This window comes from Typopeltis vanoorti, chromosome 25 (genome assembly GCF_054136105.1).
Source record: "Typopeltis vanoorti isolate ZY-2024b chromosome 25, IOZ_Tvanoo_1.0, whole genome shotgun sequence".
NCBI classification, from domain to species: domain Eukaryota; kingdom Metazoa; phylum Arthropoda; class Arachnida; order Uropygi; family Thelyphonidae; genus Typopeltis; species Typopeltis vanoorti.
Window position 1 is genome coordinate 13,190,879 of NC_143573.1, and position 19,205 is coordinate 13,210,083.

General features: G+C 37.4%; 1 protein-coding gene across 1 annotated transcript in view; it reads right to left on the reverse strand.

Annotated features, from left to right (window-relative positions):
* Window positions 1–19,205, reverse strand: part of LOC150092549 (prenylcysteine oxidase 1-like) — an 83,976-nt gene that overhangs the window by 5,828 nt on the left and 58,943 nt on the right. The window contains exons 3-4 of the mRNA XM_090414444.1: window positions 15,009–15,186; window positions 5,108–5,316 (exon numbers count right to left, since the gene is read on the reverse strand). Of these exons, the coding sequence (XP_090270570.1) occupies window positions 5,108–5,316; window positions 15,009–15,186 (387 nt within the window). The remainder of the gene's footprint in view (window positions 1–5,107; window positions 5,317–15,008; window positions 15,187–19,205) is intronic.

Below are 19,205 nucleotides of genomic sequence, written 5' to 3' on the forward strand. Positions count from 1 at the left end.
TGTACACCATTTTTTTCATTGATGATGAAATATATATATTGTGGTAAATAAATGTTTCTCATATTTCCTGGCACTTATAAAATTTATTTATGATAAAAACAATTATTCTGTCATGTTGTACCATCATTTTGCATTGTTTTTCATGTAGTACAATTATAATTATCCTGTACACCCCATGAAAGTATATATCAGGGATCTGATGATGAAATAAAAACATTAAAAAAAATTGCAATAAAACTGGCTGTATTCCTCTCATTTTATTTGTGTAATTACAATTAAAACCACATACTGTATGGTTTTATATTTCTTAAGTATGCTCACTAACTCAATGAGTCACTCCTATGAACATGACTTAATATGTTAAAACTGTTTCCTTAATAACTGTTCTATCTAAATATTTCTACCATACATGTCTCTTTTACAGATATTAGAGGGGTGAGGTGATAACATGTTGCTGGTTCTCTCTACAAAGTGATTGCAGGCATCCTCTGATCCGGAGAGAACCAGATATCTAGGGGTCTTGCATCTGTGATAGGACAGTACTTGTATATAGAGGCTAATGATTTCACATTACTTGCCTTAGTATGTATCCCGTTGCACGTGAAATAATGCAATTATTTCATGTGCAAAACTTTGTTTTGCCTCCTTGGGTAAAGGATTAAAACCAAATATATTCCTTGGTATCTTTAATGTATAATAAAACCAAGGTAAAAAACTTTCAACCACTTACTAACTTGTACATCTCTATCATATCACCCCTCTTTCTCCTATCCACTAGACTTTGCAAATGGTATCGTCTTAACCTTTCTTCATATTTAACATTCCAAAGATCAGAAATTATTTTGGTCAATCGTCCCTGGATCCTCTACAAAATCGCTTCATCCTTTTGAAAACAAGGTGACCAAATCTGTACACACAGTAGTCCATATCCGGTGTAATCAAAGCCTTATACAATGGAACCAGACCTCATTACTTCTACAAGTCAGTGTCCTCCACATCATTCCCAGAATTTGTTGTGTTGTCCTCACAATTTTTGCAATATGTCCTCTAAATTTCAGATCCTTATCCAGCATCACCCCAAGATCTCTTATTACTCCCCACCTCTAACAATATATTCCCACCAAGAGTAAATTCTACATCCTATCTTTGTTTTCCAAATTTTAAAGCCTTACACATTCTGCAACATTGAACTGGCATTCCCATTCACTCAGCCTATTCAAGCCTTCTTGTAAGGGTCACATCTTCTCTACTCCTCACAGTTCGTCTCAACTTTGCATCATTTACAAACAATTGAATATCCGCATCCAAATCTTCCCCAGTATCATTAACATAAAGATTATATAGCAATGTTCCTAAAGCAGTAACATGGCCTTATCTGGGATTATAATAACATCTAGAGCATCCCAGATAAGGCTATGTTACTGTTCTCGAACCTCCTCTTCAAAATCTTGGGAGATGCTTTGCAGGAGCAATGGTTCTTATTACCAAATGAACTTCTAGATGTTATTATAAACAGTATGAAACATCACTGTAGGCACTATACTGCTGCCCACATTCCTTATTGAGGTGAAGACCACATACCCAGACCATGCCTTCATGTACTAAATTTTCCATTTTACTAAATTAAACTATTCATTTACCATTTTTGTAGGTCTTTCTTTCGTATATCAAATCATACCAATTTTCACCAAATTGCATACAAATTCATCATACATTTTTATCATAATTTTTCTCTTTGTCCCATAATTTATGAAGAGTGTAACAGAATGTCCTTCTGCCATTCTTTTATTCTTCTCTATTATTCTGCCAATTTATCATTTAGAATGTACATACTGACAATTTATTTGAGAAAAAAATTGCAAGTAGCGATATAAATTATATATTCATATTGTTTATTATTTTAACGGTATAATAGAACACAGAAACTAAGTAAATAATTAATTTATTAACTTGATGCTGATATTTCGCTGGTGTTATAACCAGCATCTTCAGAGCACAAAAACACTGTTTGTCACAATACGCGAGACTAAAACAACATGGTGTACTTAAACAAAATTGTAGCAGCAACACAAAGACTAGAGTCCTGATTTTGGCGCCCTCTATCTGAAAAAAAAAAAAAAAAAAGCTATCATATATTACTAGAGTTCTAGAAAAGTGCTAGTTTTTTCTTAATATGACAGTCTCCCAGATCTTCGGCAAGTTAATACAGCCATATTTGTTGAGATTTTGAGTGTGTTTTAGGGCTTCTGTCGCCTTTAAGAACAATCTCTCTGATTTATATGGTGTAGTACTTTTGTGTTTTTCCAATTGATCCTGTGTGCAGGGGTATCCAGAGCATGGTCTGCTAGGCCCGACTTCCCATAATGATAATTCCGGACGTATCTTTTATGTTCGCTGATGCGGATGTTCACAGTTCTTCCTGTTTGACCGTAGTAGGCTTGATTGCATGAGCAGGGTGCTTGGTAGACTCCTGGATGTGATAAAGGAGGAATGCTGTCCTTGGGCGAGCAGATGAGGGTGGCTAATTTGCTACATGGTCTGAATGTAGTGCGTAGTTTATGTTTATTGAGAATTCTTGAGATCTTTTCAGATGTGCCTTTAATGTAAGGGATGGTGACTGTTTTGTTGTAGTTCTCTGTGGTGGATGGTGGGATGGGTTTCTTAGGAGTGTTTAGTATTTGTTTATTTTATGTGGATTGTAGCCGTTGGCCAAGAAGGTGTGGCGTAAGTGAGTCAGTTCAGCAGTAAGAGCCTTGTCATTGGAATAGATTGCTCTCACTCTATGGGTTAGCGTTTTTAATATGCCATATTGTTGAAAGGATGATGGTGTGATTGTTTGTATAAGTATCTGCCTGTATGTGTGGGTTTTCTAAAAACTGAAAATGATAAGGAACCATCTGGGAGATGTGTGATGAGTGTATCCAGGAAGGGCAGACAGTTGTTGGCTTCCGGTTCCATAGTAAAGTGGATTTTTGGATGTTGGCTATTTAAATGTGCTAAGAATGTTTTCAATGTCTCAGGGCCATGTGGCCAAATAGCAAGCAAATCATCAACATAGCATAGCCAAAGTGTTGGTTTGAGAGTGGCTGTATTGATTGCTTGTTTTTCCAGGTGTTCTATGTAAAAGTTGGCTGGGGGGGAAAGGGGGGAGTCCATGGCTGTCCCATCAATATGTTTGTATATTTTCCCTTTCCATGTGAAATATCCTGCATGTATTGTGAATCTGAATAGTTCAAATATATCAGGGGGGAAGTGTGACTTCAGTAGATTGAGGGTTTCTATTAGTGGCACATTTGTGAATAGTGAAGTGATGTCAAAGCTTACTATTAAGTCTGAGCTTTTTAGGGTAAGGTGTTATAAGATGCTTTTTACTTAGTTAATTATTTACTTAGTTTCTGTGTTCTATTATACCGTTAAAATAATAAACAACATGTTCGACGAACACATAAGTCTGTCCACACGTTTAAGGATTATATATTCACATATTTGCTACAATAATGCCTCATACCAATTAATATAAAAGTTCTGTCTACTGGCAGTCATGTCTGCTTAACAAATGACCTAAAGCTTGGCTTCTCTAATAAAGGCAGCTGTCCTAATTAAATTCTCTGTTTCGCAGAGTTCAAAAGCTACTAAATTCATAAAAAGTGAATTAATTTCAGCAACTTTAGAAGAGTAACTAAATTCACTATAATTAAGATACCCACAGTTCAAAAAGAACAAGTCAAGATTAATCTTAATACACATGCATAAATTGTTCAATCCTCATTAGAACTGGTAACCTGATTAAATTTAGCAAGATTCCTTTCTGGCAAATTCACAACAAATAATAGTACAGGTAGTTTTTCCCAAGAATAAATAAAATAGGAATATGATATTCATTGTATCATATGACAGGCATGCTTTGCATGTGCTTCCTACAATCTTATAAGACAAAATAGCAATGAGATGGATATTGTATTATTTGACACAAATTCCTGAATATATAATTATCTTATATATGCATAACATCTATGTGGAAAACATAACAGTGACATTTTCTATTCAGGGCAAAACAGCATCACTGTAAACATACTACAGAAGAATGGCTTGAGAAAATTATTATTATTAAATTTCACTAAAGGAAACATCATTACAGAAAATCATTCACTATAACAACAACAAAAAAAAAAATAAAAATCCACTAACAGCTTATATTCTGCAACCTGTTTAGCTCTTTTTGATAACTAGTGGACAGGGGGTCTCCACAATTACCACCACAGATAGCTGGCCTAAGACTACCAATGATTTTAAGAGGCATATGAGGTAGAGAGTATGGCAGATGACTGCAGCCTTCTCATGGTTCTAAATTCTACTGCTTATATTATTCTCTGTAAGCGTAAGTATTACCATACCATCCTTTTAAGTGCAGAGTTAAAACTCGATTTTCCAGGAGGGAAACCCTACTTGTCCATGCCAGAGAGATTGAAGAAAGGCTTAGAAAAGTTCCTGTAGCCAGCGACTAGAATGAATTTATGATCTTTCTCGGGTGGCCTAGTATGTAAGGATAAGGAAGTCATTTTGCCTCTTTATAAGGCCTTGATAAGAACACACCTGGATTACTGTGTGCAAATTTGGTCTCCCAGGTTCCAAGGGATAAAGAAGCTGTGGAAAGGGCGCAAGGAAGAGTTACAAAGATTATATCAGGATTATGGGATTTAGATTATGAGGAGAGATTGTGAGTATGTGGATTACAGACTCTGGTTAACAAGAGAAAGAGGGATGATATGATAGAAGTCTAACACTTTTGAATAGGTGTTACAGGATATTGTCTGATGAAATTTTTGTTATATGGAAGGTGGGGAGAGAACATAGGGGTGTTCATGGAAGTTACGTTTGTTCACAGTCATGTTTCTCTCACAGAGCAGTGAGTGCATCTAGTGTGAATGAATTTAAGATAAGAGGATGACAGTTGGTTTGGGAGATTTATAGCCTTCCTTGATGAGTCCTTGAATCCCTGGAGGTCTCAGATAATAATAATGTCTTTTACTAAATGGTAGTTTATTCTGGATTAGATGTCATAGTGTATTAAGATGTGCACAACAGAGGATAAAAATAGTTTACTTACCAACAAAAGCTGGAATATCAACAGTCTGTCCATAGTTCACTAGCATTGCTGCCTGACATATTTCTTCAATGAATTTCTGTGAGAATCCTTCTTCATTCATGTACACGTGAAAATTAATTTTTGTTAAATTTACAAATGAAGGGTGGAGTGCATCAAGAAGTTCATACAATGTTGTAAAAGCTGTTCCTTTATCCTGCAGACTATATATCCTATTTAAGAAATTAAAATGAAAATTCTCAAACACACATTATAATTATGGTAAGATATATGTAATCGGTCAATACAAACTGTTAAAAAATACAGAAGTATTAATATTATTACTATTACTTATATTTTTTGGAAGGATTTTATTGTGTTTATTTCATTACTAATACTAATTTTTAGGCTTGTGCTATTGAAATTGACAGCTTTTAGTATGACTGTATATTTTTTTTTTTGTTATAAAATTATTGTCTCTATTTAAAGATAAATAATATCAAATATGCAGATGATCTCGTCCTTCTTGCAAGAACCCCAAATGAACTACAAAAGTTGATCAACAAGCTAAATGAAACCTGTAAAACATATGACATGACAATAAATATACAAAAGACAAAAGTGATGAAAATAGGGAGGAACAGAACTACCATCTCAGCCACCCTAAACAGAGAACAATTAGAACAAGTAGACAACTTCATATACCTTGGATCAAAACTAACAGAAACAATAGATGAACTCAAAACAATCAAACACAGAATAGCGATAGGATGGACCACCATGGGAAAATTACAGAAAATCTGGAAAACAAACAAGATATCTAAACAAGCCAAAATCAAATTATATGAAGCAATAATTATACCAACAGTCATCTATGGAGCAGAAGCGTGGACAGTTAAAAAAAGAGAGGAGAAAAAACTGCTGGCATTTGAAATGAAATGCTTAAGAAAAATAAATAGAACAAGTTGGATAGAAAAGAAAACAAACATCACAGTCAGACAGGAACTATTGTATAAAAAAGACAATAATAGAAAAAATTAGAAAACAACAATTGAAATGGTTTGGACACATTGTACGCATGGATGCAGACAGACTTCCTAACGTCCTAATCAATACTTTTCCAACTGAAAAAAGAAGACCTGGAAGACCAAGAATTACCTAGCTAAAATTAATAAAGAACATCTCGGGATCCAGAACATATAAGGAACTTTTTCGAACAGCAAGGAATAGAGAAGACTGGAAGAACCTGCTCAAGAGAAGACTCAACCCGTCTTAGACGGAAGAGAAGAAGAAGAAGAAGAAGAATGTTGTATCAAATTGCAATCTTATTCATCATGGCAGCTACCAGATCTAACATGCTGCTGCTCACCACCATTTAAAGACTGCATTATTCATAGTGTTATGTCCCCCCCCCTTTCTATTGTTATTTCTATTTTATGGTCAAATTATGTCTCTTCCTTCCCTTATTCTTGTTGGCTTCAGTTTGGTCAATCCTACATGACGTCTCGTGTACGGCAGCTAAAAAAGAATTTGAACGAGTACGAAGCCGACATATCAACAAGTTTGATAAATTAACAAAGAACTCAGCGCCCAAACTACAAACCAACACTGTTGTTAACCTATCGTCAGCTACCTTAAAGCCAGAAGCACTCCACGCTCTGTCACGTGGTCACAACTTCGCCATTGCTCCTAGGAAATTACCGGCCGAGGAATTAATGATTCAAATTGAACGCGGGATTCGCCAACTTCCTAACCACGTCGCCAACGATATCAGATTGGATGTAGCCTGTGTTCTCAACAAAGCAAAACCTCCAAAATCCAACATATCCAGTAGTGAATACAAGGCACTACAAGAATTGAAAAGAAACAAAAAAATAGTGATCACCAAAGCGGATAAGGGAAACGCCACTGTGGTACTTAATCTTAAAGATTACTCAGGTAAGCTCAAGGCTTTATTATTAGATCGTTCCACTTACCTCCCCATTGATTGCAATCCCACCAACTCACAAATTAGAAAACTCCATAGGCTCCTTAAGAAGGTCACTTCTTGGCCTGTGGAGATTACCAACAGACTAAAACCCTACAACTCTAGACCCCCCCGCATATATGGGCTCCCAAAAATACACAAAGAAAATGTGCCATTACGTCCCATAGTGGATGGCATTGATTCCCCCACTTACAAACTAGCCAAGCATTTAGCCAAAGCGCTCTCACACTATACTGGCAATACACCATCACACATAAAAAACTCAGCCCACTTCAAAGCCAGTATAGAAAACCTTACACTCCAACATAATGACATAATGGTCAGTTTTGATGTCTCCTCCCTATTCACGAATGTCCCCCTCAAAGAAACCTTAGAGCTAATCCAAGCTAAATTTCCTCCCGATATCTCAGCCCTATTTCAGTTTACAATGAACTCAGGCTATTTCGTTTGGCAGGAAAAATTCTACAAACAGATAGAGGGGACAGCCATGGGTTCACCACTTTCCCCACCCTTGGCCAACTTCTTCATGGAGATGCTTGAAGAGAAAGCCTTAAACTCAGCCCCACAAAAACCTACCATATGGCTTCGCTACGTTGATGATGTTTTCGCTATTTGGCCACATGGCCCGGATTCACTCCTCTCCTTCCTAACACACTTGAACAACCAACACCCTAGAATCAAATTCACCCTGGAAAAAGAGGAAAACAATAACCTCCCCTTCCTAGACACACTAGTCACCCGCCAACCTGATGGAACCTTGGTTTTCTCAGTTTATAGAAAACCCACCCATACAGGCAGATACATTCACCAACAATCCCCCCCCCCCCACAACAATATGGAGTTATTAAAACACTATTCAACAGGGCAAAAATAATCTGTTCTAATGATCAAGCCCTAACCACTGAACTAAATCACATCCGTGACACTTTCTCAGCCAACGGCTACCCCCTCCAAAAAATCCAAAAAATACTTAACCCAGTTATCCACAACCCACCACCCCCTCCCCTTCACAAAAAAGATTACTCTAAATCTATCACTATCCCCTACATCAGAGGCACCTCGGAAAAAATCAATAAAATCCTAAAAAAACATGACTTGACCACTTGTTACAGACCACATAGAAAACTGGCATCCCTTATCCGCTCCACCAAAGACCAACCACTTCCCCTAGACCTACCTGGTGTATACCAGGTCCCTTGCAGCTGTAAACTATCCTACTTTGGCCAAACAGGCAGGAGAGCAAATATCAGAATCTCAGAACACAAGGATTACATCCGATTTCACCAGTACAGCCACTCTGGGCTTGCAGACCACGCTCTGGATACTCGCCACAGAATAAGATGGAAGAAGGCCACAGTAATACACTGCAGCAAGTTCAAGTATGAAAGACTATTCATGGAATCAGCCTCGGCCCTTAGGAACATGCCAAACCTCAACAAATTTGGATGCATGAAACTGCCCCAAATTTGGGAAACTTTTATCAGAAGAACTTCAGCCCAAAGGCCAAGAACTACCAATACAGCCTGCCAGGGGGCACCATCAGGACTTTAGGAAACTCTAGCTTCCTAGCTTCAGTCTCATTTGCTGTTATTAGTACTTGTGTGCACGTGTCTTTGTAGTAAGTTCCCAAGAAGATGGCAACGTGACGTTCGCCGAAATATCGGAAAGTATATATTAAAGTTTATTTAATCTATATTTCTAGTATACGCTGTCAATTCCTTAAATATTAGTTATTATCTTCCTTCCCTTATCTCACTTCTCTTATGTGCTCTAATCTTTACTCTTAACTTGGGGCCATATTTTATTATAAGGATATGGTTCGTGGGTAGAAAGCAAAGAGATTACCACCAGACAATGGCAATTCCTTTGTTTCAAAGCTAATGCTGGTACTTTCTTCGGACTCCAGGAAAATTTCTATTTTAGCTGCACCACCCTAAGTTCTAGATTTTCAAACCGTGAAGAATCAAAGAACCAGTACCGAGCTCTGAACTGTATCCTTAATTTCTGAATTTTATATAAAATAACTGAAGTCTCAAATTTAACCCTTTCTCAGTCTACAGTCGTGACTTCCCTTCCAAAATGCCTCCCGCTGTGGTTCGATTTTTATGGGGGGTGCAGTAGAAAATGATTTCAGGAAAGGCAATTGTTAAATCAAAAGAAAACATTTAATTATGCATTAAACAAATTACAAGTCATGGATAATTCAGATATACGTTTACTTCAATATCAATTTCAGATAAATCATAAGCACTCAATCTCTCTAATTCTATCTTAACAAGCTTAGGTATCAGTTCCACATGGCACGCGAACAAAAGTGAAACAAAGGTGACTCAATACTATTAAGGTTAATTCTGTCAAGCACTAACTTCAATGTCAATTACAGATAAAATATACACACTCAATTTCTCTAATTCTATCTTAACAAGCACAGGTATCAAATCCACATAACACTCAAACAAAGGTAATACAAAGATTAATGACTCAATTCTACTAAGGTTATGCACTTCACAGATGTTCAGATCATGCTATAATTTCTACATTCAAGTCTTGGAATTTAGTCTGTCTTTCTAAACTAGGTTTCTAGAGTCCTTGCGTAAAATCACAATATTCTAGACTTGAGTGTTCTATTAAAAGTTACAATCACTCTTTCTGCACATTTTCATTGAACAAAGAAAAGGTTTCTACGTTACCACCCAGTTGGGAACTGCTGGACAATCATACACATCTCGATACAGCTTCACCTTCAGATTTGTTCCTGGTTCCGTTCGACCTGCTGTTTCCTTGTCGTCAGATTCAGGCTAGATGAATCTCGGACACTGAAGACATGTGCTTGCCGTTCACTGGTCGCCAGGTTTAAGCAAAGCTCGGCTGTCTATACTGCATACCGGACCTCAACTTTGCCGGACGAACTTTGTATCGGCAGATTCTCAAGGACTGCTCAGCATTCTTTTCTCACTTGTGGCTCGACGCCTCGCCCAAGAAACTGGGACGAACATCGGGGCACAGAGAGCATGACTCCCACAAGAGCAGTTGACTGACTGGCAAGGGACTCTGGCAGAGGATCCGAAAAACAAGAGAAAAAGCCCCGGTCCGCAGTGCTGCGCTGCCTTTTTAAATTACGCGCCCCTACACTTCCGTACTACGTCATATCCTTTTCCTTCCTTGCTTACGTCAAAGTACAACTCCCATCACTAGTGCCATATTCTCCCCTAGTAATCTCTTTGGTGGTGGTGGGGGGGGGGGGGATTTAGCCGCGCGTTCCCTTCACGGTCAATGCGTACTCTGGCGCACATGCATTGCCTCTGGCAATCAATCTTTGATCCGTTAGACCTTCACTCAGTAGTGCACAAACACTCATGCTATTTTTAGCAAAGCTTAGGCAGTGGATTTAATCACAACAAAATACATTATAATATTAAGGGATAAATAACAGAATTCTAAAATTATTAATTTGTCAGGCACTTTTACATTTAATTTTACCTGCTTGAATATCAGTATGTGCAAAGTTTTAAAATGCATGTTAAGCTCTGAAGAAATTATACGTTAACCACTTTTTGTTTTATTCAGAACTTAACAATTGCATAGATGAGGACTTTGTAACTTGCTATGCATGTAGCATGCATGCATCTCATGGTTTAAAAATGTGGTAGATCAGGGATGGGAATAACTATGTGCATGAAATGTGCCAAAGGATGCACTAGGATTCATAAGCATTTCAATCTTGAGATTCAGCAACAGCAGCAGAGATAGTGCTTTGGAATGAGTGAATGTTGATTTGTGGATACTAGTAGCATGTTGGGGGGGGGGGGGGAATGAAGAAAATGATACTGAAAAATATACATATGGATTTGACCTTGGGCAGTGTGGCAGAGAGAGATGATTGTGCATGTGAATGTCAGTTGAAAGCAGAATGTGTGGAGAGAGAAAAAGAACTGCTGAGAAATAATAATATGAGAAATAAATGCTGAGTTGAGGAGGGTGAATGAAGAGATTAGGAGGCTGGAGGTTGTTTAGTGCAAAGAAAACAAGAGTAGGTGTGAAAGAAGAGTGCAAGAAAGAAAAGCAGAGATAGAGGAAACAGGAGAAAGTCGAGAGATGAGAGAAATGGTGGGGGGGGGGGAGAGAGAGAGAGAGACTGAAAGCAGAAAGAGTCAGGGATGCAAATGAGAGAAGAATAAATGAATATGTTCAGAGAATGCAGAGTAAGGTACTTGCCAAGTGGACTGTGTGGTAATCTAGTGAAGTGAGGTGAAAATGTAGACAAGCTGATAGTAGTGGTTGGTGTGTGAATGGCCTAAAAGGCAGTGTGAATTGTGTGTAACAAGAGATTTGAGTTTGATTTTAGGGATAGTGTCAGAGGGATAATAGCAAGTGTGTTACTTTATTATGATATTGTGGAGTGGAGAAGAAAAGCAGGAATGAATAATATAGTGAACATGTAGAGGTTTGGAATATATCAATGTGTGGAGTACATTTGAGGATAGAAGAGAGCCATATGCAAGAGATGGTTTGCATTCAAACACAGAAAGACACAGGCATTTAGAGAGACTTGTTTTCTGGGCAAATTATTATTATTATTATGTGACACCTCCAGGGAGCCCAAATACTCATTGAGGGAGGAAACCCACTCTACAACTCTCTGTCTTCACTAACTATAACAAACTGCAACTACCATCATCTACACCAATGCCATCTACCGCTCACCACCATCACCAGTACTTTTGCAGACAATCACAAACATCTATGCCCACTTCAAGATTCAAACCCACAGCCTTTTGGAAGGCGAGTGGATATGCTAACCACTTGGCCAACCAAGCTAGTTGGTTGGCCAAGTGGTTAGGGATGGCATTGTGTGGGGATACTGGCTTGAGAAATGAGATGGCATGTACAATATTGCAAAGCCAGGTGGAGTATACAGAGAATAATAATACCCACAATGCTATAAGTTTTATGTATATAAATGCTAGGAGCATTAGGAATAAAGGGAATGACTTGGTGTAAGTGATTGACTCAGTTGCTCCAAAGATTGTTGGAATCAGTGAAACTTGGTTAACTGAGGATGATGATCTAACAAGAATACACATCAAAGAGTATAACAAGTTTCATCAGGATAGGAAAGGTAAATGTGGTGGAGGTGGAGTGATACCCATGATAAGAGATGAATTATGATATCTCAAGGTGGAGAATAGTGAGAGATACATTTATAAAACAAGATATTTAATGGGATGTTGCTAATGACCAGATAATACAGATGGTGATTAGCAGGAAATGTTTACAGAAATCTGCTTGGCAAGTGCAAACCAAGTGATCATTATGAGGAACTTCAACTATAGCAATATAAACTGGACAGTGGAAGCAGTATCTAGTACTAAGAGAACTGAATTTTTGGATTTCTTTAGAGACAACTGTCTAAGGCAGAATGCAGTGGAAGGAACATGAAGATCAAGACTTTTTGAATTTGATCACAGCATCAGATTATCCACTAGTGACTGAGATGTCATATCTGCCTCCAGTCGGTAAGAGTAACCATATAGTTCTAATATGGAGGATGAATAAGCATGTACACATAGGTTCCTCTGGTTAAGCAGTTTTGTAAGTAGTTTTCGGTATTGAGACCACATTGTAATATAAAGAGTTTATTAAAAATAAACAAATTAAAACTTGACAAGTTTCGAGTGTTGTAAGATTTACATCATCAGGGGTAATGGTACATAAAAGTTTTATACAACAAAAGCCTATTAATGATTAATTACACATATTAGATGTTTTTTATAACTTCACAACTGTTAAATAATTGATAAACCAGAATGCAAATGATACATTTGTTATTGTATGTGTGTTGGAACATTGTTAGTTGTTGCTATCACATTCTGTGATATCACACATGCTGTATCCTAGGTCTATAGCAGTTAAATTTTTGATGAAAGCAGACCAAACTTAATGAAATTAAGCTTTGATTTTTATTGCATTGTGTAGGGATCCTCAGCATTTGTGAGGCTTCTTTAAATTTTCTTATGAAACAGTTATTATCAATATATGACATTTTTGTCTGTTGCCAGAGTACTTGATGGCCAGTAGTGGTTGTTTGGAATGCCAGACCTGATTTATGCTCTCTTCTTTTTTCGACGTCTTTTATGTATTCAGATATGCAGATCCCTCTCGACCTTCCTGCCTGGCCTACATAACAAATGCCACAAGAGCAATGAATCTCATAGATGCCAGGTTTTTTTTTCAAGGGGTGATGTGGAGGTTTTGGTGGATGTAGGACTCTAGAATATTTTTTGTAAACGTAAAAAAAAGTCACTTTTATGTTGTACTCGCAGAGCAATGTAGACTTTGTCCAAGACATATTTGATGTAAGGCAGCATTGCATCAAATAAAATTTCAATAAAATCTCTTCAGCCATAGGACATGAATAATTTGTTTATATATGCACAGATTAAAAAAAAATTAATATATGCATAAAAGGAATTCAGGAAAAAAAAATTGAAAAAGTAATAAAATGCTTTTTTACAAGATTTAATATATGTTTTTTATTATTTAATTTTATACATTTACTCATTTTATTTTGTATCACACTTCCAACACAGTTTGGCATATTTCTATTATTTTTTTTTTAATGAAATTAAGAGAAAGGACAACATGCTGGTGCTCACTTAACTTACAGTACGACAAGGAAGCACTTAAATTTTGTGAGGAAGTATCCTTCGGTTAAGGCATCTATTAATAATGAGATTGATGCAGCACATACCAATGTTCTGATATTACATCATCTACTGTAACATCAAGCACTGATTTAAAATAAATTAGGTGTTAAAAAGGAAAAAAAAAGAAACAGAAATTTCTGCACCTCAAATCCTAATTGCATTTTAAATATCTACATTTCTGTACACCCCTTGAGGGTACATGGCAGAAATTTGATGATGATGATATCTACATTTGCTTTGGTACTCTGTCTCTCTTTGCATTCAAAATGGATAGCAGATGTTTTAGCCAGGTGAGCTTGGCTACTACAAAAAAAGAATGACTGGGAGATTTTAACTACAGCAGTATAAACTGGGAAGAGGAAACTGCATGTAGTAATAGTAAGGGAATGGAATTTCTGGAATTCTTGAGGGACAGATGTCTTAGGCAACATGTAGTAGAAAGGAAAACAAGGTTCAAGAGTCTTAGATTTGGTCACAGCATCAGAAGATCTGATTATAACTGAGAAGGAATCTCAGTTATAATCAGATCTAATGCATTTATATTTACCCACATATAATGTGAGCGAAAGAATAAGGAGTTAATTTTAACAATTAAACTCTCTGCGAAAAATATAATTCCAATCTGCATTCAAGATAATTGAAACTTTCAAACTAAGTCAAGTGGAAAAGAATAATGACTGTTCTAAAATGTATTTATATACAATGCCTCTTTAAAGGGTCTGGCAGCATTTATAAAATATCTCTTAATTGTAACAAGAAATATATAAACTGATAACATATAGTTGTAATAAGATACTACTATAGCAATTTGATGTGAAATCGTCTGCTTTATATACAAGTAGACAATTCGTGAGGTTACTTCATGTACACTTTTGTTTACCTGGGCAAAGGATAAAGAAAGCATATAACTTCATGTCAAGTATAATTTAATGTATGATATCTGAATTTCTGGAAAACTAGTCTCTGTAAATATGTGAGCAAACTAACAGCCTTCAGAAATTATGTGCATGCATATCAATTTGCTATTTCAATAAGACTCATCGCTGGAGGACACCCGCGATGAGTTTTCGGACTCCTTGGAGGTATCAGAAATAATAATAATGCCCTGACAATGCTTATAAAACATTGTTGAATCATATTTATCTTTGTCAAATGCCAATACATTGCCTAGTTAATTTGTTTTAAATTATTATCAACAAATCTTGTAAAATATAAAAGGAAAATGACATACCTATTGAAATTATTTAATATATCTGCTAGCAAAGGTTTTAAATACATGGTCTTCATTCCATAACGCCACAACATCTTTATTATGTCTAAAAACTCCCAAGAGCTTTGTTTAAAAATATATTCTTTGCCATCATATATAGCCATATGGCCTCCTACCATGGGTGTCTTAGCAGATAATCCTGAAAGAAAGAAAGAAAAAAAGAAAGCCTGTTCCACATATAAAGAAAAACTGTTCAATATATTATAACTAAATTATTATTAGCAAGAGTGGGTAGCTTGCAGAGAGAGAGAGATATATAGATGGCTGAAAGATGGGGTGGAATGTCTTGGGAATGAGTTGAAAAGCATGAAAGAAGAGATTAAACAACTGGAAACAATGAATGCAAAACAAATCAGAGTAGGATTGAGAGAGAGTAATGGGAATGATAGAACAGGAGAGAATAGAACCAGAAAAAGAGAGGGAATGAGAAAAATGCAAGGGAGTGCTGGAACCAGAGATGGAGAGATACCAAGACAACAGATAAGTAGGGGAACAATGAAAGAAAGTGTTAGAGCAGACAGAGTGAGGGATACAGGTGAGCAAAGAAGAAACAGAGTGATAAGAGGTGTGATGTATGTAGACTGGATGATCTGTGGTGAGCAAGATAGAATGCCTGAGGAGTGTTTGCCTGGAAGAAGGATAGAATGTGGGTATAGCAATAAAGTGAAGTGAAAGGGTGGATGAGATGGCTGTGGGGCATGAATGACTTGAGAGGCAGTGTGAACCAGGTAGCAAGAGATCTGAGGTTCATGCTTGAGGTTGTATGGAAAAAACTGAAAGAGGGAAGATAGTGTAGGTTTGTGTTGCCCAGGTATGATAATGCAGAGCTGAGGAGAAGACAATTAATAATGAATAGTATAATAGCTAGAATGTGTCAAAGGAGAGAGGATTGGAATATGTGGATGCTTGGAGGGCATTTGAGGACAAAAAGGAACTGTATATGAGAAAAGGCTTGCATTTGAATGAGAAAGGACGTAGAGAGAATACTGTTCTCTGAATGAGTCAATGCAGGGAAATTATCAGGATGGATAGCAGCAAGGGTGGCATCATGTGGGAATAAGTGCTTGGGAGAAGGGGAAATACATTGGGTAATGCTGAATCCAGTGGGGGTCTGGAGGAGATAGGTATAGAAAGAGTGACATTTTTATTCTTTATACTAATGCTAGGAGCATCCAGAATAAAGGAGATGAATTGGTGGCACTGATAGCATCAGCATGTCATAAGATTATTGGGATTTCTGAGACATGGTTTAAAGAAGATGATATAGTAACAGGAATAGAAGTAGTAGGATACAGCATTTTTTGGACAGGATAGGAAGGAAAAATACAGTGGTGGAGTTCTGCTTATGATAAGTGATGGCTTATGTTCTCTCAGTGTGGAGGATTTGGAGGGAAATGACACTATTGGTTTTGAAAGCATATGGTGTGAGGTAGAGGTTGGCAGAACAGGATATTTAATGGGATGTTGATACTAACCAAGGAGCATAGAGGATGAGGAGCAGGAGATGTTTAGGCAGTTGAGCTTAACAAGTGCAAGAATAATGATTGTTATGGGAGATTTTAACTACAGCAGTATAAACTGGGAAGAGGAACCTGCATGTAGTAGTAAGGGAATGAAATTTCAGCAATTCATAAGGGAAAAATGTCTTAAGCAACATGTAGTAGAAAGGAAAACAATGTTCAAGAGTTTAGAATTGGTCATAGCATCAATAGATTTGATTATAACTGAGATGGAATCTCTGCCCCCAGTTAGAGAGAGAGAGAGAGAGAGACCATGCAGTTTTGATTTTATATATTATTTGATATTATATTTTGATATAATAGTTTTAGATATCAACTTGGGGCAATTCCGTGGAGGGAGGAATTGGAATGGCAAGATATCATCAGTGATTAGGAACTTGTGAAGAAATATTTATTAGCAGCAATAGCAAGTTGTATACAATGAATGAAGAAAACACAATTTGACGTAAAATGGATAACAAGCAATATCAAATAGGAATTATTATTATTACCACCCCAAGACCTCATGGAGTCAAAGACTCATTTGGGAGGTCCTTTTATCACACACACAGCTCATCATACCGTGTTTTAAACACATTCAAACTCTTTGTAGACACCACATTCTCAGGCAAGGCATTCCAATCATTCACAACTCTGCACGAAAAAAACCTGCCTCTCAACTCCCATACTCATACCCTCTTTATACAGTTTCCAGGGATGATCTCTGGTTCTCCCCTGATCTCCAACTAATCTCTGTAAAACTTCTCCAGCATTGATCCTAAAACAATCCCTTACCAACTTGTAGGTCTCTATCATATCTCCCCTCTTCCTCCTATCCACCAGACTCTGCAAATTACATATTCTCAATCTTTCTTCATACTCAACATTCCCAAGGTCAGAAACTACCTTAGTCAGTCTCCTTTGGATCTATTCCAACATCTCTTCATCCTTCTGAAAACCCTGTGACCAAATCTGGGCACAATAGTCCATGTGTGGCCTAATCAAAGCCTTATACAGCAGAACAAGAATCTCCCCACTTCTACATGTCAGTGTCCTCTGCATCATTCCCAGAAGTCTTTGTGTTGTCTTCACAATTTTGGCAATGTGTCCCCTAAATTTTAGATCCTTATCCACTATCACCCCTAGATCTCTTATTTCCTCTACCTCCAACAATATATTCTCACCAAGCATAAATTCTGCATCCCATCTTTGTTTTCCAAATTTTAAAACCTTAAATTTTGCAACATTGAACTCACATCCCCATTTCTGTGCCCAATCACTCAATCTATTCAAGTCTTCCTGTAAGGCCACAACATCTTTGCTACACTTCATGGTTCGTCCCACCTTTGCATCATCAGCAAACAACTGAATATCTCCATCCAAATCTTCATCTATATCATTAATATACAAGTTAAACAGCAATGGACCTAAAACAGACCCCTGAGGCACTCCACTAGTGACTTTCCTTTTTCTGGATATCGCTCCCCCATAACTTGTTGATACCTATCAGATAGCCAGTCTCCAATCCAATGCACCAATCTAATATCCAACCCCATCTGCTCTAGTTTGACTGTCAACCTATCATGAGGTACTCTATCAAAGGCCTTTGCAAAATCCAAGTATATTATTATTATTATTACGGGCAACTCCAGGGAGTCCTTAGACTCATCGAGGGAGGCCCCAACTCATGTTCATCACAACTATTCGACATTCATACTGTATCTATCATACCTCGCCTTAAACTCATTCACTGTCACAGCATCCACCACACACTCTGGCAGCCCATTCCACTCATTCACCACTCTAAAAGTAAAGAACCCAGCTCTAACACCCTTACTAACCACACTTTTTCCCAGTTTCCATGGATGTCCCCTAGTCCTCCCACAACCAGCCCTATTCTCAAAAATATCTTCTGAATAATTTTATAGAAACCCTTCAGTAATTTGAATGTCTCAATCATACTCCCCTCCTCCGCCTATCAACCAATTTTTGCAACCCACAAATCCTCAACCTGTTCTCATAAGGTTCATTCCACAGACCTGCTATCATCTTGGTCACTCGCCTCTGGATCCTCTCAACCTCCTCCCCATCAAGAAGAAACCTAGGTGACAAAATCTGGGCACAGTAGTCGAGATGGAGTCTTATCAAGCCTCGATACAGAGGAACAATAACCTGCTTGTCAACGTATTCTTCAGCAACCAAGTGATTTGATGAGCTGATTTGGCCACTTTTGCAATGTGCCCCCTAAACTTCAACTCCTTATCCACCAACAATCCTAAATCTCTTGCCTCATCAATTTCCTGGAATATAGTTCCACCAATGTAGTCAACTGCTGCTAATCTTTTCACCCCAAAATGTATAACCATACATTTTGCCACATTAAATTGACATCCATTCTCCTTAGCCCAGACCTTCAATCTATCCAAATCATCCTGCAAAATTTTGACATCCTGTGCAGTCACAATTGCTCTACCCAACTTTGCATCATCAGCAAACAAGTGAACACTTCCTCTCAGATCCTTTCCTATACCATTAATGAACAAATTAAACACCAGTGGTCCAAGAATAGATCCTTGTGGCACACCACTAGTCACAGGCCGTCTTGTGGACTCTACTCCTGAATAAACCACTCTCTGATATCTCTCCGTCAACCACCCTC